The sequence below is a fragment of the Scyliorhinus torazame genome, chromosome 4 (genome assembly GCF_047496885.1).
Source record: "Scyliorhinus torazame isolate Kashiwa2021f chromosome 4, sScyTor2.1, whole genome shotgun sequence".
Classification (NCBI taxonomy): domain Eukaryota; kingdom Metazoa; phylum Chordata; class Chondrichthyes; order Carcharhiniformes; family Scyliorhinidae; genus Scyliorhinus; species Scyliorhinus torazame.
The window spans coordinates 134,458,095-134,481,627 of record NC_092710.1 but is presented as its reverse complement, the minus strand read 5'-3'; the positions used below and the strand labels follow the sequence as shown (position 1 = coordinate 134,481,627).

The 23,533-nt window shown below is 46.1% G+C and overlaps 1 protein-coding gene and 1 pseudogene across 3 annotated transcripts in view; both read left to right on the top strand.

Annotated features, from left to right (window-relative positions):
- The window catches only part of dlgap2a (discs, large (Drosophila) homolog-associated protein 2a), a 1,100,531-nt gene that overhangs the window by 300,806 nt on the left and 776,192 nt on the right, over positions 1–23,533 (top strand). For all 3 annotated transcript variants that reach the window (XM_072498636.1, XM_072498634.1, XM_072498633.1), the window contains one exon: positions 5,541–5,573. Coding sequence is in view for 2 of the 3 variants with exons in the window: in XM_072498634.1 (XP_072354735.1) it covers positions 5,541–5,573 (33 nt within the window). In the remaining variant the exon portion in view is untranslated. The remainder of the gene's footprint in view (positions 1–5,540; positions 5,574–23,533) is intronic.
- On the top strand, positions 2,969–3,141 carry LOC140415685 (U1 spliceosomal RNA; annotated as a pseudogene).

The following is a 23,533-nucleotide window of genomic DNA, read 5'->3' as shown; positions in this document are numbered from 1 at the left end:
CAAAGTTTACAACCCAATGCATTACCAGATACATTGACATCTGGCAATTTTATTGAGCCTGCCACTGTGATCTTTTTAAGTTAGATCTTGTGATGTATTTATTATGCTGTTATCTGAAGGCTGTATGGTGAAGTAGTGCTATTGGGCAGAGATTATAACTGAGCATATGGGTCAAATGACAAAATGAAGAGAGACTGATGGCATTGACTACAAATGGAGATGGTTTCTATTCTCATTATCAAGTATAACATTTATAAGCAGTTGTCCAGTCAGTAACAATACACATTGTTATGTTATTCTGAGCATAAGTGTTTGAGGACTATTCATATTATAACAGTGATAGAGAGTGCAGTACAGTAGCATTGTGGGTAGCACAATTGCTTCACAGCTCCAGGGTCCCAGGTTCGATTCCGGCTTGGGTCACTGTCTGTGCGGAGTCTGCACATTCTCCCCGTGTGTGCGTGGGTTTCATCCGGGTGCTCCGGTTTCCTCCCACAGTCCAAAGATGTGTGGGTTAGGTGGATTGGCCATAATAAATTGCCCTTAGTGTCCAAAATTGCCCTTAGTGTTGGGTGGGGTTACTGGGTTATGGGAATAGGGTGGAGGTGTTGACATTGGATAGGGTGCTCTTTCCAAGAGCTGGTGCAGACTCAATGGGCCGAATGGCCTCCTTCTGCACTGTAAATTCTATTAGATAGAGTGTTGAGATTAGTGTAATTGAGTATAGATTATAGATTAGATTATTGTTTACTTTAAGAGTAAGTGGCCAAACGTAATTTAGATAGTGTCATTGAATGTTAGCATTGTTTATGAACTGAGCTTTTGTTGTCTTTGTGAACACTACAACATTCATTCTGAGAACAAGAATCACAAAGAACACCACAGGAATCACTGGAAAGGCAGCCTGTACTACCTACGCCTAGTTATACTAAATAAGGTGATGGTGGGCTGCCTTCTTAAATGGCTACAGTGCATATCGTGAAGGAATTACACAATGCTGTTAGTTCAGAAGTTTAAGGACATTGACACACCAACGATGAAGGTGCAGAGGATATGTCCAAGTCAGGATGGTGTGTGTCTTTGAGAAGAATATGAAGGTGATGGTGTTCCTCTTTCTCCTCTGGGTGCCCATAACCACAGATGGCCCCAGCAAATTGGGAGGCTCTTCTGCCAGTGAAGATGCCACCTCTGTAGCTGCTTTCACTAGAGGCATTCATGTTACTGTCAGAGGGTCTGGGAGCTCCTATACACCATCTGAGTGCCTTTGAGAGACCCCTGCGTGTGCAATACCTGCTTTCTGTAGATGGAGATGAGGGTAGCATGGTAGCACAGTGGATAGCACTGTTGCTTCACAGCATCTGGGTCCCAGGTTCGATTTGCGGCTTGGGTCACTGTCTGTGCGGAGTCTGCATGTTCTCTCCATGTCTGCGTGGGTTTCCTCCGGGTGCTCCGGTTTCCTCCCACAAGTCCCCTAAGACATGCTGTTCGGTGAATTGGACATTCTGAATTCTCCCTCAGTGTGCCCGAACAGGCATAGGCATGTGGCTGCTAGGGAATTTTCACAGTAACTTCATTGTAGTGTTAATGTAAGCCTACTTGTGACAGTAAAGATTATTATTATTATCTGCTACCTCGAGGTCCAAGGTGGTAGATCTTATGGATTTGGGAGGTCCTGCTAAAGGAGCCTCGGCAAATTACTGTAGTGCATTTTGCACATACTGCAGCCACGGTATGCCATTAAAGGTTAGAACAATATTTATGGCATAGTTATTTTTACATTGATTAGACCACTCTTGTGAGTTTGAAAAAGATATTTCAGTCCATATAGGTGTAAATGTCGGCACAGTGTCAGAGGACCATAGGCTGCTTTCCCCTTTTCTGAAAGCTGATTGGTGGTGATTTAATCTGAGGGTCACCATACTACAGGTGAGGGTCAAAGTTGAGAAGGCAAGGCCTTCATGAAAAACCTGAGCCAGTATGGGAGTTGAACCCACTCTGTTGGTGTCACAATTTCTGTAAAACACCCGAAAAATTTCAGTCGATCAGAGAGATGGATTCAATAAGGGAAGGTCATGCTTGAGTTATCTTATTGAATTTTTTGAAGGGGTGACTAAGGTAGTCGACAGGGGAAACATCTATAGAAGTTATTTATATGGACTTCCAGAAGGCATTTATAAAGTCCCACATAAGAGACTGTTAACTAAGGTGGAAACCCATGGAGTTCAGGGAAAATTATTGACATGGTTAGGAGATTGGTTGAGTGGCAGACAACAGAGAGTGGGGATAATGGGTAATTACTCTAATTGGTAAGATGTGACTAGTGGTGTACCACATAGATCTGTGTTGGGGCCTCAATTATTCACATTATTCATTAATTTTTTTTATTCGTTCATGTAACGTGAGTGTCACAGGCTGTGCCAGCATTTATTGCCCTTGAGAGGGCAGCTAAGAGTCAATCACATTGCTGAGGTTCTGGAGCCGTATGTAGGCCAGACCAGGTCAGGAAGCCAGATTTGTTCCCTAAAGGATATTAGTGAACCAGATGGGTTTTTGTGACAATCGACAATGGTTGATGATACAAAGTTAGGTGGTATTGTAGACAGTCTAGATGATAGCATAAAATTGCAAGGCGAAATTGACAGATTAGGTGAATAGGCAAAATTGGGGGGGTGTCAAGATTGCTTCAGGGACTCCAGAGATCGGGACACCATTTAAAAATGGCATCCCGACCTCTCGCTACACTAAGGAGGTGCAGCGAGTGGAGCACCTCAGTGCACAAAAAGGGGCTATATGCAGCTCGGGCCACACGTTCCCTGCTGAAACCCCCTGTCTGCCGTTTTATAGCGTTGTGTTTCTGGGTGCTGTGAGCGCTGGGAAACACGTGGCCCAACACCCTTGTTATGGGACTTTGTTCCCATTTAGTTAAAACCTGCCCAGAGGTACCAACTGAGTAACTTTCACCTGTCTCATACTTAACTGGCAGGGGTGAAACCATGATCAAGAAGGTGGTTCGCCCAGGATGAGGCTAGCCCATTGCACTTCAGGTGGGCTGATGCCTGCGATGTCCCCAAATGCGAGATACTCGACTGCAAAATTTGTGGTAGTGGGGGACTGCGTTCACGAAAAAAAAACTTTCACCTGTCTTCATGAGGTCAGATGATGCAGTCAACATTATGGTAAGAGGAGATGGCAAAGAAATTGGATAGAATAAAAGGAAACATAGGGGAGATTGGCCATTTTCAAAGTAGGAACATTTCTGGGATGCATCCTTCTTGTTGCTTTTGTTGTTGAAAGAACTAAAGATGGAAATAATGCAAGGACTCGCTGCAATTTTTCAATCTTGTTTAGATGCAGGTCTGGTACTAGATGACTGCATATATTAGAAAGAAATGTGAGAGGGTTAAACCTGGTAACCAAACCCTGATCAACCTAATGTCAGGCCAAAATTATTGTCAGTTGTAGAAGTTGAGTTAATCAATGTCAACCAATGTGAACTTGTTAAAGTCAAATTGTATCTGACAAACGTTTGAGTGCTTTGATGAAATAACAAAGAGGATTGTTAAAGGTACTGTAGTTGATGTTGTACGTGTGCACTATCGAAAGGTATTTGTCAACGTACCATAAACTTGTTAGCAATAATAAGCTCCTTAGGATCAAAGGGACAGTGGCAGCATGAATTTAAAAAATGGCGAAGGGAACAACTTTCTATCGACTGGAGAGAAGTATGCAGTGGTGTTCCCAAAGGATTGATATGAGGACTGTGCTCTTGATAAATAGTAATGACTGAACTTTGGGAGATGCAGCAAAATGTCAAATGTTTGCAGTGACACTAAACTTGGAAATGTGAGCAGATAGTAGCAGATCTCAGGAAGATATAGGGTGTTTAAATGAACAAACATGTGGCAGAGAAATATGAAATGCATTTTGGAAGCGAGAATGAAGAGATGCAATCTAAATTGTATTAGAAGAGTTCTTGGGGTTCACATACACAAATGTGACAGGGGAAACTGATAAGGCTGTTAAAAAGCATATGGGATCCTTGGCTTTATAAACAGTACAAAAGCAAAGAACTTATGCTGAATACTTTTTTAAAAAGAGGCCTCAATCTGCCAAAGTATTGCGTCCAATTGTGGACACTACACCATCGGAAGGAAGTGAAAGCTGTTGAGAGGTTTACTAGAATGGAACTAGAGCCAATAAATTTTGGTTACATGGGGAGACAAAAGAATTTGAGATTTAACAGAGGCATTCGGAATTATGAATGGTTTTGATGGTCAATAATTTCCACTGCCAATAGTGTCGTTATGTCGAGAACAGAAATTTAAGATAATTGTGAAAAGAATCAAGAGGGTCGATGAGGGGAATTTGTTGTAATTAGCAATCTGTTTGAGATCTGGAACGTGCTGAATCTGGAATATGCTGCCTGAAAATTTTATGAAAGCAATGCAATAGTAATTTTCCAAGTAAATTGGATAAATACTTGACAAGAAAATAAATGCAAGGCATTGGGGAAAAAGCAGGGCAGTGGGGCTAATCGGAGAGCTCTTGTCAGACACAATTGGACAATTGGCCTCCTTCTGTGCTGTAATTTCAATGATCTCTAAAATTGACGTCTTACAAGGTTCCCATTTTAGTTGGCCATCAATATCTTGCATATTTTGTTCAAAATATTTTCATTATTACACTCTGAACCATTCAGTCAAAATAGAATTCCAGTGTCACACAAATGGAATAATTTAAATGTATCTTGCCAGAGTCCTCAAAAACAAAAATTTCCTAGAGGTGTACCAATTATTACTTTCAAACATCTAAGTTGATACAATTAAGGTAGATGATCACATTTCCCTTTCCAAACGACTCCATTTTACCTTGAATTAAAGGAGACAGTTCAAAACATAACAGTCTTATAATGCACAACAGGTAAAGGTACATCATAAAATAGATATACAAGTAGGCCATTCAACCCATTGAGCTTGCTCTGCCATTCAAACAGATCATGACTGAACATATACCTCTTATGCTATTATCCCCACTACCTCAATATCCCTTTATATCATTAGTATCCAGAAATCGGTAATAATAAATCATAAATCTAAACCATAACACCACACAAGTATTTATTTTCTTTGTGATGCACCTTTACTCAATTAGACTTTGAAATAAACTTTGATTCAGTTAAAATAAATGTATTGGTATACAAATATTTATGTGCAAATTAGATTGAGGATATATGAAGGCAGTGTGCTTTGCTGTGAAATGAAGTAACTCCCCAAAATATTTCTGAAATGAGTAAATGCAATTGAATATTCATTTCAGTACTTAATTGAAAAAAAATAGGAGAACTTATGATCTAGTGACAGTATTGCTTTCTAAGATGTTGAAGTGATAAATTCTACTGTAACTCAACATGTGTTTTCCTGTTTAAATAATAAAATAAGTGAACTTGGCTAATTCATTGCTAATTGAATGCATTGTATATTGCTAATTCCTCATGCGCAAATTGAAATAGTAATGGATGTTTCTTTTCCTTTTTTTTGTAGAATCACAGTGTAACTTGTGTGGTGAGCCAGAAGGTGAGTGATCGAATTTCCATCACATTTTTGGTTTTGGTGCTGATTATTGTGCTTTGTCAGAACCTGGGAAGTTTATTATTTAGTATCTTACAACTAGACAACTGACTAATTAAAAAACACCTCTGTTCTTCATCTTTGAGGGAGGCCACACTTTTATGTGGCACCATAAGCTTTCACTCATTAGCATCAGTCCAGGATTGTTATCATGAACATTTCCAAATATGTGATAAAGGTCTGCTTGTGTTAGAATATAACATACAATATGTGTATTCACTCAGGAACTGAAGAAGGTTTGTTGAAGTCCTATCGAAAGCTAATTCCTAAAATGGAAATAGATTGCAAAGGAACACCGGTGAAAAGTAGAGCATGCATTAATTTGCTCTTGAAATGTAATTAAATCTTTTGCAATCATATTAACGATTACATCTTGATAATACTCTGATAGCAGTCAGTATGTCAATTTATGCCACTTTGACTCATTCAAATGATGAACAGAAAAGTTGTTGGGACTTGCAAAGTTTGTGTTTTATTTTGGTTGGACTTAAAGTAACAAAAATCACTATTTTCAAATATCAATTTCCATGCTTTTGATCTAAGCTGCAGCAGTATGATATTTCAGTGCATGTGTACCTATTGACGAGGATGTTTTATACAGGCAACGTACTAGGTGGTTTAGGATGGCGTGAAATTTGAATTTGAACATTTGCTGGTCAGACTCGGGAGGTAGAATCATGATATGCCGCAACTACTGGTCATATATTCTGTTCAAAGCACATCATTTCCTCTGTATTTTGTGGATTGGAAGCCAGATTAGTGTGATATAATTATCATTTCACAAATTATAGGCATAGTACAAATCATACAGTAGGCAGTGAGGTTTAATATTGATAACATCAAAGTTCTTCTGCATGGATGCTGCCGGAAACTCAATTGCATTTCCTGACTGTTCATTTAGACTGATCCTGACAGCTGCGTGGTGGGATGATGCCAAGGAACAGCACATAGCAGAGGAAGAAGGGAGAAGGGTCAAAGATAGATTCCTGGGAATTCGGGAGATAATGCTGCAATGGCGGAAAGGGAGACATTTCTGGAGATGGTCTGATTATGATCAGATAAGCAAGAGTGGAACTAAGCAAGGGCAGTCCCGCTAAACTGAACAAGGGAAGAGAAATCTTAAAAGAACATGGTGTGTTTGATCATGTCAAAGATTGCAGAGTGGTTGAGCAGGGATAATTGCACTCTGGTCACCCACTTTGTTCCCCAGCCATCGACTCTGCATCCTTCCTGGTCACCTGTCTGAGGCAGAACCAAACTGTTTGAAACCATGGCACCCTTTTGACACCGTGATGATCCCATATTCTTTTCATAACCTTGAGTGCCTTCATACTCCTCTGTAATGTCATCAGTCTCCACCCTTGCCTAGCTCATATGTTAAAGCCCTAATCGAGCTCTCCTACCTTGCACCATTTGTAAACTTGAGCTCATCCAAAATTCTGCTCTCTATCCAAATTCACACATACCCATTCATCTATCATCCCGTGCTCACTATTCTACATTGACTTGGACAGCATGGTAGCACACGTGGCTAGCACTGTGGCTTCACAGCGCCAGGGTCCCAGGTTCAATTCCCCGCTGGGTGACGATCTGTGCGGAGTCTGCACGTTCTTCCTGTGTCTGTGTGGGTTTCCTCCGGGTGCTCTGGTTTCATCCCACAGTCCAAAGACATGCAGGTTAGGTGGATTGGCCATGCTAAATTGCCCTTAGTGTCCAAACAATGTTAGGAGGGGTTATTGGGTTATGGGGATAGGGTAGAAGTGAGGGCTTAAGTGGGTCGGTGTGAACTCGATGGGCCGAATGGCCTCCTTCTGCACTATATGTTCTATGTATCTATGTATCTATGACTTCAGAGTTGGCAGTACCTCGGACTTCCGATCCTTGTATTCAAATCCCATCATTGCTTCACTTGTTCTTAACTTTCAACCTTCTCCAGTCCTGCAACCCTCCAATATCTGTGCGTTTCTTCAATTGTGATCTGATTCACATCGTTGGATTTTCTCACGCTATTGGTATCAGTACTATCTATTGCCAAGGCCCTAATCTCTGGAATCCCCCCACCCCAAAAACCTTGATGTGCAGATGCCGGCGTTGGACTGGGGTGAGCAGATTACGAAGTCTTACAACACCAGGTTAAAGTCCAACAGGTTTGTTTCGATGTCACTAGCTTTCGGAGCGCTGCTCCTTCCTCAGGTGAATGACGAGGTATGTTCCAGAAACATATATAGACAGATTCAAAGATGCCAGACAATGCTTGGAATGCGAGCATTAGCAGGTGATTAAATCTTTACAGATCCAGAGATGGGGTAACCCCAGGTTAAAGAGGTGTGAATTGCATCAAGCCAGGACAGTTGGTAGGATTTCGCAGGTCAGATGGTGGGGGATGAATGTAATGCGACATGAATCCCAGGTCCCGGTTGAGGCCGCACTCATGTGTACGGAACTTGGCTATAAGTTTCTGCTCAGCAATTCTGCGTTGTCTTGGGTCCTGAAGGCCGCCTTGGAGAACGCTTACCCGGAGATCAGAGGCTGAATGCCCTTGACTGCTGAAGTGTTCCCCGACTGGAAGGGAACATTCCTGCCTGGTGATTGTCGCGCGATGTCCATTCATTCGTTGTCGCAGCGTCTGCATGGTCTCGCCAACGTACCACGCTTCGGGACATCCTTTCCTGCAGCGTATGAGGTTTTGGGTGGGATTTTCCAGAAAAATGACGAAGTGTCTGTTTGGCAAGAAAGTCGGTGCTATTCTCGCCGGCCCTGGTGGCGCGATCCAGACCACAATTTGCAGGCACTTTGAAGAATTTATTTTCCCCCACATGAAAACTGGTGAGCCTGAAGAAGAAAGCATCTGATTCACCTCCCTGGGAGTCATCTGAGCCCTTCAATGGAGGAGGCACTGAATTTAAATGGCTCCACAGCACTTGCTCTCATTCAAGCCAGGAGGATGGCAGCGAGAAAACCAGCTCCTAGATTTATGGAGGGGGCCCTCAGTCGTTTTCTGGATGCAGTGGAGAAGACGTGAGCCACAATATACCCTTGGACTATTGGGTGTATAGTCAGGGTAGGAGGCCCTCCAGCAAGGTGACAAATCCTGCCTGGGAAACAGCAGCAGCACTGGTCAGTGCCAGCAGCCTGACTAAGAGGAAGGGGGATGCAGTGCAGAAAAAGGACTTACTCCGATCAGCTGGGGTAAGCGCTCTCTCCCTTCTCTCTTCATTTATCCCTTCCGTCACCTCATTGCTACCTCGCAGTTACACCCAGTACCTGACTTCCCAGTAGCATCCTCAACCCCCCCTAACCCTCACTATTCCCCAGCACTCCTCATCAGAACGCCTACCTGCCTAAGGGCAATGCCTACATGTGCCAGTTGCCATCGACCATCAGGCGTCCAGCTCACATTATCCCCATTTGTGTTCTTGCAAGAGAAACTTGTCCACAAAAGCTGCATGCGAGAGAAAATGGGCAGTGGGATCCCGAACTGCAGATCCTGACTCTGTATGAGGAGAGAGCCATGAAGCTTGTAGGGGAGAAGCAGGTAGGCCTGTGAGAGAAAAGTGAGAACCACTTTTGACCAGTCTCAAGTGAGTTCAGTGTAGTACAAGCCCTAGACCAGGCCATGTACTAAAACCATATTCCTTGCCTTACAGTAATATCAACCGAAGAGTCTGGCCCATCTACCAGCAATGTCCCTCCGCTCACCCTCGATGATCTCGGAAGAGATCTCAGAGGAGGATACGAATGTAGTGTCACAGCTATCACTTGCACAAATCCACAGGGATTGGCTAGTCTGACGTCTGCTGGATCCCATGATCAGGCTGCACATTGGTTAGCATTGCTGCCTCACAGCACCAAGCGGCCTTGGGTAACTGTGTGGAGTTTGCACGTTCGCCCCAAGTCTGCTTGGGGTTCCTCTTGTTTCCTCCCACAGTCAAAAGATGTGCAGATTAGATGAATTGGCCATGCTAAAATTGCCCCTTGGTGTCCGTCCAAAGACGTTGGACAGGTTAGGTGGGGTTACGGGGGTAGAGCAGGGTAAATAGGCATAGGTAAGCTGTTCTTCCAGAGGGTCAGTGGTTCAATGGTCAAAATGGCCTCTTTCTGCACTTTCTGCACAGGGATTCTATGGACCTGACTGTGCCACAGCCAGGTGCTGGGCCTCTGGACTCATTCATTCCTCAGCTGCAGGAGATGCAAAGGCAGAGCCGGGAATACCAGGAGGGACACTCCTGCAAGTGCAAGGCTGAATGGAGGAGTCGCAAAGCCTTAAGTCGAAGGAGATGTTGCCAGTGTTGCACTCAGCCCAACAGCAGCAGAAAGCCTGGGGCAAGAGTTCAGATCCATAACTCTGAAGCATGGCTCAATTCCTGGAGACCATGGCCAATGCATTCAGCTGTATGGGGAAAACGATGATGAGGCTCCAGGACTCACAGTGACAGATGACGTTGAGGCTTCTGGAGCTCACTCCAGCTAGCCCTCCATCCCATGGAGTACGCCAGGGGCCCACAAGCCCCCGGAGGGAGGAGGATCCACTGGAGTACAACTTGCCCCCCCCCCATGAGACCCTGGAGTGACCAGCTGGTTCTATTTTAAAACAATTTTTGTAACTTTGAGGCAAAAATGTAAGAAGCCACCACAACTGCCACAAACAAATGTAACATTCTGGAAGTACACAGCAGGGCAAAAATAGATTTGTGTTTTGTACATGACCCCGATGACAAAGTTCTGATGAAAAATCACTTCTGAAATGGTGACTTACTCTCTGTATAAGACAGAGATACCTGCTGTACCTTTCCAATATTTCACGTATTTCTACTTGTGCCCTGCATGTTTACTGTAATAGTGATACAACGCAGCTTTATTTGTACCTTGTTTACCTTATCAATACAAAAATCATTCTCTGCGATGTGTCCTTTGCTGTAACCTAAGGCAGTACGATAGAGAGGAACTCGTATTCTGTTGTACTTTTTTTCTTGTGGAAATTAATTGTGTTTCATCTTTTTGACATAAAGCGAGGGGCATCCCTGGAGAACACTCCTACACTGCTGCATAATGGCGGCTTTTTAGTTTTCAACAGACCAGTTGAATTAAGTGTCCCCACGTTACACATCAACAAATCTAAATCTGTGCTGCTTTCCTCTACGTAGCAAAAACATTTTTGTGCCTGTACAGTGCTTGCTGAGTCAACTGAACAAGAAACGGAACCAATCAATAGACAGGAAAACCTGTGTTCACCACATCAAGACTTGTTCCAACTGATTACCTTGGAATATATCTTGCCTCTGCAAGAATGTGTTCAGCATTATTTAGAGAACGCAATTTTGTATATATTGCTGTCTGTGAGACCTACATAGATTCAGGTTACAATTTATCTGACATGCAATAATACTCTTACACAAATAGTCATGAGCTAAGAGTAGCTTTTGATTTAATTGGTGCCATAATGCAAGTGCTTTATGTGATCAGTGTGGTGTTAATTATTTGAAGGGGTTGAGTTAGACTTTGCTGTTAGTGCTCCGGAATTGTGCCCCTTGGGCATTTAGCCTCGACAGGTACTTTTCCAGGATTTCTTTGGGGCAGCAATTCTACAGTAGCAAATATTAAACACTCTCCCTATCACCACCCTCTGAGACTTATGCATTTCTCAAACTAAAGCTCTTTTCTACCCTCCACTTTGCTCTGCGACTGATGGTTGTACCTACAGCAGTCCTGAATTTCAGCTCTGAATTTGTGCCAAAAACCTCTCCCCCTCTCCACCTCTCGTTATTCCTTCCTTTAAAAGCCTCCTTAAATCTCCTCTCTGACTAAACCTTTGGTTACCCCTCCGAATATCATCTCTTTCCGCTCAGTGCCCATTTTGGCCTCTGTGAAATGCCTTGGGACATGTTTCCACATTAAACGCACTATATCATGAAAGTGGTTCATGCTGGCAGCGCAATGCTATTCAATTTCTACCGAAATATGAGAGATTCTAAAGTTCAAATGTAAGATGCTTTGGTGGACTGATCATGACTTGCAGAGAGGGTACATTGAAGTGCCAGTGTCCAGGTTTGGAGAGGAAGTTGTGGAGAGGGATTGAAACTAGAAGTTGTTCAAAAGAGTACCCAATTCATTTTTCCAATTTAGGGGCAATTTAGCGTGGCCAATCCACCTAACCTGCACATCTTTCGGGTTGTGGGGGTGAAACCCACGCAGACACGGGGAGAAATTCCACTTGGACAGTGACCCAGGGCCGGGATTCGAACCTGGGTCCTCAGCGCCGTAGGCAGCAATGCTAACCACTGTACCACCGTGCTGCCCCCAGAGGGCACATTGGTGAAGATTACCTATTGGAAACAGAGCCCCAAGGAGTAGTGGAGTGCTGACTAAAATCCAGCAGAGGTTAACCAAGAAGAACTATCCTCCCGTGCTAGATGTTCTGGAATACCAACAGGTAAGTAAATAGCAGGAGTGAAACCCTAAAATTAAAAAACAAAATCAGTGAAGCACAGAGAGCCAGGAAAGGATAAAAAGTAAATCTACAGAACTTATGTAGACTAGAGATCTGGGGCGGGATTCTCTGACTCCCCATCGGGAATCGCGCCGCGCTGGTCAGGGGGCCGTTGGCAGCGGCCCCCTGGGTGATTCTCCGGCCCGCGATGGGTCGAGTGGCCGCCCGTTTTATGCCGGTCCCGCCGGTGTAAATTCCAACAGATACTTACCGGCGGGACCTGGCTCCGCGGGCGTTCTCCGTGGTCCTTGGGGGGGAGAGGGGGATTTGGCGGCGGGGGGGGCGCCCATGGTGGCCTGGCCCACGATTGGGGCCCACCGATCCACGGGCGGGCCTGTGCCGTGGGGGCACTCTATTCCTCCACGTCGGCCGCTATAACAGTCCGCGATGGCCGACGCGGAGATGAACCCCCCCTGCGCATGCGCTGGCATGATGCCAGCACATGCTGACGCTCCTGCGCATGTGCCAACTCGAGCCGGCCGGCGGAGGCCTTTCGCCGCCGGTTGGCATGACGCCAAGCCCCTTCCACGCCGGCCGACGTGGCGCAAACCACTCCAGGGCCGGCCTAGCTCCTGAAGGTGCGGAGGATTCCGCACCTTCGGAGCGGCCTGACGCCAGAGTGGTTCACGCCACTCCTTCCCGCCGGAGTTGCCCGCCCCGCCGGTTTTCGCAAAACAGGCATTGGAAAGTGAAGAGTACATAAGGTTAAGAGTAGTACTAGCTTGAGAAATCAGACCAGCCCAGTTCAGTGAGGAATGATGGAGCAGTTCTGAAGGATGGGTGTGGTTCAGCAGACATTGTAAGAAAGTGAAAGGCAGCAAAAATCATTCAGCAGTAAGAGGACAGAACCCAGAACATGATGGGAGCCAGCTCAGTAAATATCATGAAATCTATATTCGTCAATAATCAAGGATTCAGTTATAAAGGAGAGGAACATGGTCGGAAACTGCCAGCTCATGAGCTAGCTTCCCAGTGAAATGCTGTTAGAGTCGAAGTTTATTAAAAATGGTTGTGAATAGAATATAAGATTGTTAGACTTCTAACAGACTTTCCTTATCATTTATTTTTCTCTCAATTTTCTCCTCTCCCGAAAGTGCTTTCTCCTTCTTGTGGTATAGCTCCATTGTTGGCAGTTTTCCTCCATCTTGTTGATGTGATCCTTAACTGGCTATTTAACTGTGCAAGCACCATAGTCTGATTCTGTTCTCACCTAAAACACATGGGCATGTGTTTCCAGTAGTGTGTTACATTAAGATCAGGAACGTCGCCTTGCCCAGAACGCTATTGTACCAGCACTCTGGATGAGAGCAGCCATGTCAGGAATTGAAACTGGGACCTTCATGGTCTGTGTGACTCAGTTACTCATTGTTTTAAGCACCTGAGTGATTGAGGGAGCTAATAATTAGCCTTAATTGGCAATCTTATCACGATGCTCTGAAATAGTGTTACTGTTGAGATAGCTCCAGCATGTTTGCTGACTCAGAGATGGTTCCTGCAAGCTGGTGACATCATCGCAGCACCAGCTGCAGAAGGACTCCCCACTGATTTCCATCGGAAATAAAAGGACTTTCAGAATTATTCCCAGATTAGACTTTGGGGCAGTTCTATGTTATATATTCCCATGTGTTTATGCGAAAATAATTATTTGTAGAAGTTACATCTTCGATTTTGCAGCTATAATGACCTATATGTGACGATGGCGATGATGCAAGTTAAATAAAGCACAACTAAAAAGATTTGATTAGTGCGATTGAACATCATCACTCCAAGTCCTGCTGAAATTAGGGAGAAGCAGAAAATACAAGGAACAAGGGAAAAAACCCAGCCAGTTTCTCACATCATTTCTGTTCCTGATCCTGCAAAGACCATTGGCAGCTCCCTTCTATCGCAATTATCAGCTCATATCCCCTTAATTGAGATTTCATGAAGTTTCTAGATGTATTTAATTTTGGAAACCTTTAACCAAGTCCACATTCACTGCATGTGGTGGCAGTTAATTTCATCTGTTCGTAAGAGTGTGTGAAGAAGTTGTCCCTTGGGTTATCGCCCTGCAGGATTAGCATCTTCAGCTGACAAGTGCAAAAATCTGGAGGGACAAAACAGACAGCAAGAAGTAAATATTAGCCAAGTAAATCAAGAACTAAGGAGAATCAAAGACTCGAATGGACCAGCACCGGCAAACTAATTAATCAAACCTTCTGAAGAACCAGGACTAGTAGAATTGAGCTAATTTAAAATAAAGCAGCAAGACACTTTATAATCTGTCTTGCCTTCCCATAAAAAGGGACATAGGTGTTTCCAACCTCATGAGGATAGACAAAACAGAATATTCCATTCTGAGTCAATTGCACTCATACTGACCTCCAGCAAACCAAAGGCACCCCAGGTAGGTACAAAATTAAATTGTTAAACTTAACAATAATTCAAACTGGAAGCTACTCAGTGTTGCTCAGAACAGTTCTGCCATGGCGTTGAGATAACTGAGACGATCTTATACTGCGATTATAATGTTTCCATGATGAGACAGGAAGAAACCTGGCACATTATGAAAATGCTGAAAAAAATAGCAGAACTAGTACATGGTGACTAGGCGAAAGAATATGTAATTAATTTTTGATGAATTGTTTCAGCTAATCATACTTAATGAAAAATGCCATCAGTGTAAGCAGCTGTCTAGTATGTTGAAGTCACCATTCATCTCAAAGCAATTCCTGCAATATTTTGACATCAGATTTGCAGTACTGTAGTCGTACAAGTAGTATTTGATTATTCAGTTATTGTTCAATAACAAGGCATGAAATTAAGCAGCAGTCTATTGATCTGTAACTAGTTTCCACTGACAGATCAGTTGATGTTTGCTGCTGATCCAAGTAGGGATTGAAATTAAGGGGAGCAGGAACTATAATTACACTCAGCTCGGAGACAATAGCTGCAGTAAAAGTAAAGCTCTCTTTTGGACAGCTATGGAACTGGAATGCAGATTTATTTTTGCCAGACAGTGGCACAGAGGTTAGCACAATTGCTTCAAAGCTCCAGGGTCCCAGGTTCGATTCCCGGCTTGGGTCACTGTCTGTGTGGAGTTTGCACATTCTCCCCGTGTGTGCTTGGGTTTCGTCCGGGGGCTCCGGCTTCCTCCCACTGTCTAAAGATGTGCAGGTTAAGTTGATTGGTCATGCCACATTGCCCTTAGTGTCCAAAATGTTTGGTTGGGGTTGTGGGGATGGAATGGTGGTGTGGGCTTGGGTGTGGTGCTCTTTCCAGGGGCCGGTGCAGACTCGATGGGCCGAGTGGCCTCCTTTTACATTGTAAAAGTCTATAAAGTCTATAATGTTTGTGTGTTAAGGGAAAGCGAATTATTTCTTATATTTCAGCCACAGTATGTGAAAATATTGTAAACGTCTGAGTTTCAGTGCATATATCTCTGTGCTTTTTGTTAGCCGTGTTTTCCCTACACCCAGGAGGACAGGATTTTATAGTCTCTCCTGCGGTGTATTTTCGGGTGGGGAAGACGGCTTGCCAGTGGCTGCCAGCGGGATTTTCTGGTCCCGCCGATCTCTACACATGTTTTGTGTGGCTTGTCTGTCATGGCAGCCACCTTTGGTGGGACCGGAATAACCCGCCGGTGGGAAGGACAAGAAACTCCTGCCTTTTTTTATTGCAGCAACTCAATTTGTAAACAGTTGCAATGGTTTCTGCAAAATTTCCTGTTGCTGAAGATATATATATAGAAATTGGAATACAAGAATTGTGCAAAACCACAGAATACTATCATGAACTGAAACTTTGGGCTTGAGGTTGTCATCTTCTTTTGTCTCATGGTAGAGAAATGCCCCAAATGGCTTAAGAAAATGTGACATACAAAAGTCTTCGAGGACTTGCATCTTATTATTACAATGTAAAGTGCTGTTAATATTCCAATATGATTGACCTACTTAAGCAAAAGTCTTTGATGTGATTACTTTGATCGTCTTCTCCCAATCCTTGTTGGGGAGAAAAATCTAATAGAGTTATTACCACTGTATTGTTGCTACTTGATTTTATCCTCAAATGTGTAAAGCGCCATGAAGCTGGGAAAGCAAGACCCCAATTAAGCTGTTTTAACGAAAACTAAAATGCAACTCTTTTGGTTAAAAATGAATACAAAGATCAAAGGACCCTCTTGAGAATGAGCTGTTTTAATCCTCCTCATTTATCCTCGGGCAATATGGATGCGTTGGTAAGTGCTGTTCGCATATTGGACCAAACCTCAGTTTGGAAAGTGCATGCGTTTAAGTGAGGGTTAAGCGTCAAAAGTAGTGAATTTGACAGCTCTTTTAACTCCGCCACAATAACTCTTTTGTAGAGGGTATTTTAAATTTCCATATGCTAATTGTTCATTTAGGGTGATGTTGATGCATTGTTCTCACTGTAATGGCGGGTCCACAGATTTCCTTGACCTCTTCAAACTCACCCGTGAAAGCAAAACAGGTACACAGGCAATTGAGGGGCTGTAGTAAACTCAGGCAAAGGTGGCAATACATAGCCAATACTCACAGCTGCTTTCTTGCCTGTCAGTGGGAAAGTTTCTATTCACAGGACATTTGCTAAAGATTACTTACAGTTTTACGGGTTGTTTTCTTCACTTTGGAAGTTTGCTCTATCACATCAGGGCAGATACACTTATGCGCCTTAGATTGGACCTTAGATAAGGACTAAGCTGACCTGCAGGTCACAGACCTGAAGCTGCACATCAGAGAGGGGACCAGTGGAAATTTAATGCAGGAGGATATGAACCTTTGAATGTGGGAAGGAAATATGGGCAATATAAGCATTTGAAAACGGGGGAATGAGGCAGTTGGAGCCATCTGGCTCACCTTGTTTATCGGATCCATCCCCATTGACCCCATGTTAATGTTCTTGGTGAATAGACGGACTAAAAATGCATGTTTTGCAAGTGTTTGTATTGACCAAAATGTGTGATTCAGAAATAAACTCCTGCAGTAGGTTTAGTAGTTTCCCACCATTAAAAATAGGTGGTTTACAAGTGTCACTGTTTCTTAGCCTTTGCATGCCTTGCTCTGGAAAAAGGTGGTTTGTGCTGACGTTCACCTACCCTCTTTTGTTTAGCAGGCATCCCCATAAGAAACATGCCTTAAGCAGGACAGAGATCCAAATGCACCTTTGCAGAAGGATCACGTGATGACATTTATATCTTGACATTTATTCCATCCATAACACTTCTGAAATCATTGAATCCCAAAGTGCTGAAGACAGCCATTCGGCCCATCGAGTCTGCACCGACCCTCCACCCTATCCCAGTAACCCCATCTAACCTTTTGGATACTGAGGAGCAATTTAGCATGGCCAATCCACCTACCTGCACATCATCGGACTGTGGGAGGAAACCAGAGCACCCGAAGGAGACACAGGAAGAATGTGCAAACTCCACCAGACAGTAACGTAAGGCTGGAATTGAACCTTGGCGCTGTGAGGCAGCACTGCTAACCACTGTGTCACCATGCCACCCTATATATATAAATTGGACAGACTTTCCCCGCAATGAAAACAAATGTCCTGCTTGTGAGAGAGGAATCTGTTTTTACACGGGGTGATCTTCTGCAGAATTTAATAATAGTTATTTCAATTTTAAATGACGATTTAGTGATTTGTTAATGTTCTGGAATGAGCTGCTTGAAAGGGCAGTGAATGTTTCAGTAGTATGTTTCAAAGGAGGAATTGGATAAGTTCTTGAAGGGGAAAATATTGCAGACTATGAGGAAAGAGCAGGGTGTGGAATTAATTGGATACTTCTTTCAGAGTGTCAAATGGTATGAAAATAAATAATGATGTAGATGAAAGAGACTTCGGAGTTTGCACAGACATGAAATTTAGTATGAGCAAGCACTGCAGTAACAAGCAAAGCCAAGACAATGTTGAACTACATAGAGCAGTGTTTACGAAGCAGAGAACACTACGATCAAACTGTACGGTCTCTGGTCAGATTCTACGTTGTGTCTGCTTTTGTTGCTAAGAAAAGGATGAGATATTCAAGTCCTGGAGGCAGCACAGAGCGGTGTTAGGTAGGGAATTCCATGACTTTGATCTGGCAATAATGAAAGGTCAGCAGTATATGATTAAGTCATGATAGTGTGTGACTGGGATGAGAACTTGGAGTTAATGATATTGCAATCGGTTTGCGGGGCTGCACGGTAGCACAGTGGTTAGCACAAATGCTTCACAGCTCCAGGGTCCCAGGTTCGATTCACGGCTTGAGGCATTGTCTGTGTGGAGTCTGCACGTTCTCCCTGTGTCTGAGTGGGTTCCCTCTGGGTGCTCCGGTTTCCTCCCACAGTCCAAAGATGTGCAGGTTAGGTGGATTGGCCATGATAAATTGCCCTTAGTGTTAGGTGGGGTTACTGGGTTATGGGGATAGGGTGGAGGTGTGGGCTTGGGTAGGGTGCTCTTTCCAAGAGCCGGTGCAGACTCGATGGGCCGAATGGCCTCCTTCTGCACTGTAAATTCCATGATAACTAATTTTCTACAGTGCAACCTGTAGATTCTATTCTCTTGCACACCTTTGATTTTAATCTCTTTGCCATTGGTAGTTGTGCCTTCGGTTGCCTAAATCCTATAAAATTCTCTCCTTTAACCTCTTTCCTCCTTTAAGATACTCCTTAAACCCGACTGTTTTGACAAAAATTTTGCTTTCCTCATTATCTCCTCATGTGGCACAGGGTCAGATTTTGTTTGATAATGGCTCTTGTGAAGTGCCTTGAAATGTGGTGTGGCCTGGGTGGCACCAACTCCTGCCGCACGCCGTTGTACTCCTCCAATTTCATCTGCATGTGCTGGTTGCTCAGCAACAATCCCTCATGCAGTCCCTGGCTCTGCGACTGCATCTCCACAATCGATGGGAACCTCAATTCCAGAAGCCCGAAATCCATTTTGATGGCAGTTAATCCCTGGGGTCAGCTCTCCCTCTGACCACCCGTCCCTCGGGAATTCCTACCTCCACCTGTCATACCAGAGCATGTGTGTGGTGCGACCAGATAGTGCCCCAGCAGCTAAGGTGCCCAACCGAGGTGAGTGTCTCTGGAATGGTGGAGGGTATTAGAGACAGCTGTTACGGGACGCCAGTGTCATTCCCCAGACCCGGGCTCTGGGGTGTCCCTAGAGGCGGGTCGAGGGTTCCCGTCCTTGTCGGTTTCGCCCTCGTCGCTGGTTAACACCTGGCGTTCTGGCTGTGGCTGCTGTCGGGGGCAGGGGACACCAGATAGACACAAAACAAGATGCAGGATTGCATCGTGGGCTGGGGGCAGGGTGGGGGGACACCCCCCGCCCATGATGTGAGGGTGTGTGGTGTGGGGGTGGTGGTGGGAGGGTGACACACGTGTTGTGAGGAACCGTAACTCAGTAGGGTCTCATTTCCTCGCCTGATGCCGACTTCCTCCCCGGCGAGTGCCCTTTCTTCCGGCCTGCCACCATGCCCAGTGCCCTTTGCTCTGCTGCGGTGAGGGGCCGCAGGTGCAGTGGACCCCTCCAGTCTTCTTCCGCTCCTGGCGGTTGTGCGTGGCCTTTTCCGGGGGTGACACTGAAAATGCATAGTGTTTCTTTTTCATATTTTTATGAAGGCATTTCTTATATGTTAACCACAAACCAACACAAGAGTAAGAACAAACAGAAGTCTCATGGTAAATAAATAACTACCCAAACGAACCAACCTCCCCGCTGTTCCCCTCCTCCCGTCCTGCCTTCCCTATTTTAACCCCTTTATTACCCCCCTCATCCAACACCTCAATTTTCCTTGAAAAAGTTGATGAATGGCTTCCATCTCCGGGCAATCCCATCAGTCAATCCTCTTAAGACGACCTTGATTTTCTCCACCATGTCACTCACCAACACCCCCAGTTTCGGAGGCTCCACGTTCCTCCACTCCAGCAAAATCCGTCTCCGGGCTACCAGGGAGGCAAAGGCCAGGACATCGGGCTCTCCCACCCCCCTGGACTTCTGGATCTTCGGACAACCAAATATCGCCACTTCTGGACTCAGAACCACCTTCACCTTCAGCATCTCGGACATTACGTCTGCAAACCCCTGCCAGAACCCCTTCAGTTTCAGGCCTGCCCGAAACATGTGAACATGGTTCGAGGGCCTCCCCGCACACCTGTCCTCCACCTCCACAAAGATCATGGCCACCGTCACATCCGCCCTGTGGACTGCTTTAAACTGGATAAGGTTATGTCTTGCACATGACAAAGATGCACCCTCTGTGGTAAACCACTGTTGGTGTGTTATATGTATTGTGGTAAACTGTTACTGTACTACATGTATTGTGGTAAACTACTGCCTGATGGCTCCACCTCCCCTCGGGCTCGATATAAAGGTGGCTGACAGCCCTGCCCCAGTTCGGGATCAGAGGCCAGGAGGCTTTCTGTTTAGCTTATTAAACCCACAGTTTTGTTCACTACTCGTCTTGTGTTAATTGATGGCACATCAATTTAATAAGCTAAACTTTTAAGATGAATTCATCACTCAAGCCTGATCGCCTGGAGCTGGACCCACAAGCAGCCGACACCACTGCGACATTCGAGCACTGGCTAAGCTGCTTCGAAGCTTACCTCGGATCCTCCACCGATGACGTCACCGACCTCCAAAAGCTTCAAATACTCAACGCACGGGTGAGCCCGCAAGTTCTCCTTCTTATCAGAGACGTCCCCTCGTATACGGAGGCGATAATGCTGCTGAAGGGACAGTACGTAAAGACAGTAAACGAGGTGTACGCCAGACACCTCCTTGCCACGAGGCGACAACGCCCCGCAGAATCACAAGCCGAATTCCTGCGTGCCTTGCGGGTACTCGGCCGGAACTGTGCTTGCCAGGCGGTATCGGCTGTCCAACACACGGAGCTGCTGATCAGGGACGCCTATGTCGCGGGCATTAAATTCAATTACATCCGCCAGCGCTTGCTTGAAGGGGGTACACTGGGCCTCCCAGAGACACTGCGGCTCTCAAACTCGCTGGAAGTGGCTTTCCAGAACATGGAGGCCTATACTTCCGACCACGCAGCACCCTCGTGGACGCCGTGGGCGCTGCCATCACTCGACCCGAGTGCAGCGCAAGCCTGTGCCGCGCAGCAGCCCGCCAATGCCGGAAGCCCGAAATGCTACTTTTGCGGCCAGGGTAAGCACCCCAGACAACGCTGCCCTGCACGGAACACAATTTGCAACTGGTGTGGGAGGAAGGGCCACTTTGCCAAAGTCTGCCAGGCCCGACCTGTCCCTAAAGTTCCTAGGCCCAGCAGCGCTGCCTGTTGTCTGTTGGGACCGTCCCCATCTGCCACGCCACCCGCCATGTGCGACCTGTGGGGGCTGCCATCTTTACCTCCATCTTTGATGCCACCCGCCACGTGCGACCCATGGGGACCGCCATTTTGGAACCACTCCGCCGCCTCCCGGGACCCCTGCTCACTCGGTCGTACGCTGGCCACTGCTACCTCCAACCGGCCCACCCACCACTTTCCGAAGCTCGCCTCCATCCCACTCGACCAATCTCGACCCCATCATCTCACAAAATCCACAATGACCGTCCGGATCATCGGGCACGAGACGGCCTACCTCTTCGACTCCGGGAGCACAGACAGCTTTATCCACCCAGATACGGTAAGGTGCTGCTCCCTACCAATTTTACCTGCGACCCAGAAAATCTCCCTGGCTTCCGGATCACATTCCATAGAAATCCGAGGGTACTGTGTCGCAACCCTTTTGGTACAAGGCGTAGAGTACACTAACTCTATGTCCTCCCCCATCTCTGCGCTGCCCTATTACTGGGGCTTGACTTTCAGTGCCACCTCCAAAGCCTTACCTTAAAGTTTGGTGGACCCCTACCCCCCTCACCGTCTGTAGCCTCGCTCTTCGCTAACCTCACCCCGGACTGTAAGCCCATCGCCACTAGGAGCAGACTATACAGTGCCCGGGACAGGGCCTTTATCAGGTCGGACGTCCAGTGACTCCTACGAGAGGGGATCATTGAGGCTAGTACCAGCCCCTGGAGAGCCCAAGTGGCGATCGCCAAGACTGGGGAGAAGCACCGGATGGTCATCGACTACAGTCAGACCATCAACCATGCAGCTCGATGCATACCCCCTCCCCCGCATATCTGACATGGTCAACCAGATTGCTCAATATCGAGTCTTCTCCACTGTTGACTTGAAGTCCGTGTACCACCATCTCCCTATCCGTCCGGAGGACCGCCAATGCACTGCCTTTGAGGCAGATGGGCGCCTCTACCACTTCCTCAGGTTTCCCTTCAGCGTCACTAATGGAGTCGCGGTCTTCCAGCGAGAAATGGACCGAATGGTTGACCAGTATGGGCTGCGGGCCACATTCCCATACCTAGATAATGTCACCATCTGCGGCCATGACCAGTAGGACCATGACACAAACCTCCGGCATTTCCTCCACACCACTAACCTCTTTAACCTCACATACAATAAGGAGAAATGCTTTTTCCGCACAACCCGCCGAGCCATCCTTGGCTACGTTGTGTAAAACGGAGTCCTAGGGCCCGACCCCGACCGCATGCGCCCCCTCCTGGAACTTCCCCTCCCCCACTGTCCCAAGACCCTGAAGAGGTGCCTGGGGTTCTTCTCTTATTATGCCCAGTGGGTCCCCAATTATGCGGACAAGGCCCGTCCACTCATTAAATCCACCATTTTTCCCCTGACGGCTGAAGCCCGCCTGGTCTTCAACCGCATCAAGGCAGATATTGCCAAAGCCGCGATGCACGCTGTGGACGAGCCCATTCCGTTCCAGGTGGAGAGCGATGCGTCCGACTTTACCCTGGCCGCTACCCTCAACCAGGCGGGCAGGCCCGTGGCTTTCTCCTCCCGTACCCTCCATGCCTCCGAAATCCAACACTCCTCCATCGAAAAGGAAGCCCAAGCCATTGTAGAAGCTGTGCGACATTGGAGACATTACCTGGCCGGCAGGCGATTCACTCTCCTCACTGACCAACGGTCGGTTGGCTTCATATTTCATAATACACAATGGGGCAAAATCAAGAACGACAAGATTCTGAGGTGGAGAATCAAACTCTCCACCTACAGTTACGATATCCTGTACCGACCTGGGGAGCTCAATGAGCCCCAAGATGCCCTATCATGTGTCAGCTCACAAGTTGACCGACTCCGGGCCCTCCACAATGACCTCTGTCACCTGGGGGTCACCCGTTTTTTTCATTTTATCGAGGCTCACAGCCTGCCTTACTCCATCGAGGAGGTCAGGACCACGACCCCGCCCCTTTGAGCGCCTCAGCATCGACTTCAAAGGGCCCCTCCCCTCTACTGACCGTAACGTGTACTTCCTCAACGTTGTTGACGAGTACTCACGATTCCCCTTTGCCATCCCATGCCCTGACATGAACTCTGCCACCGTCATTAAAG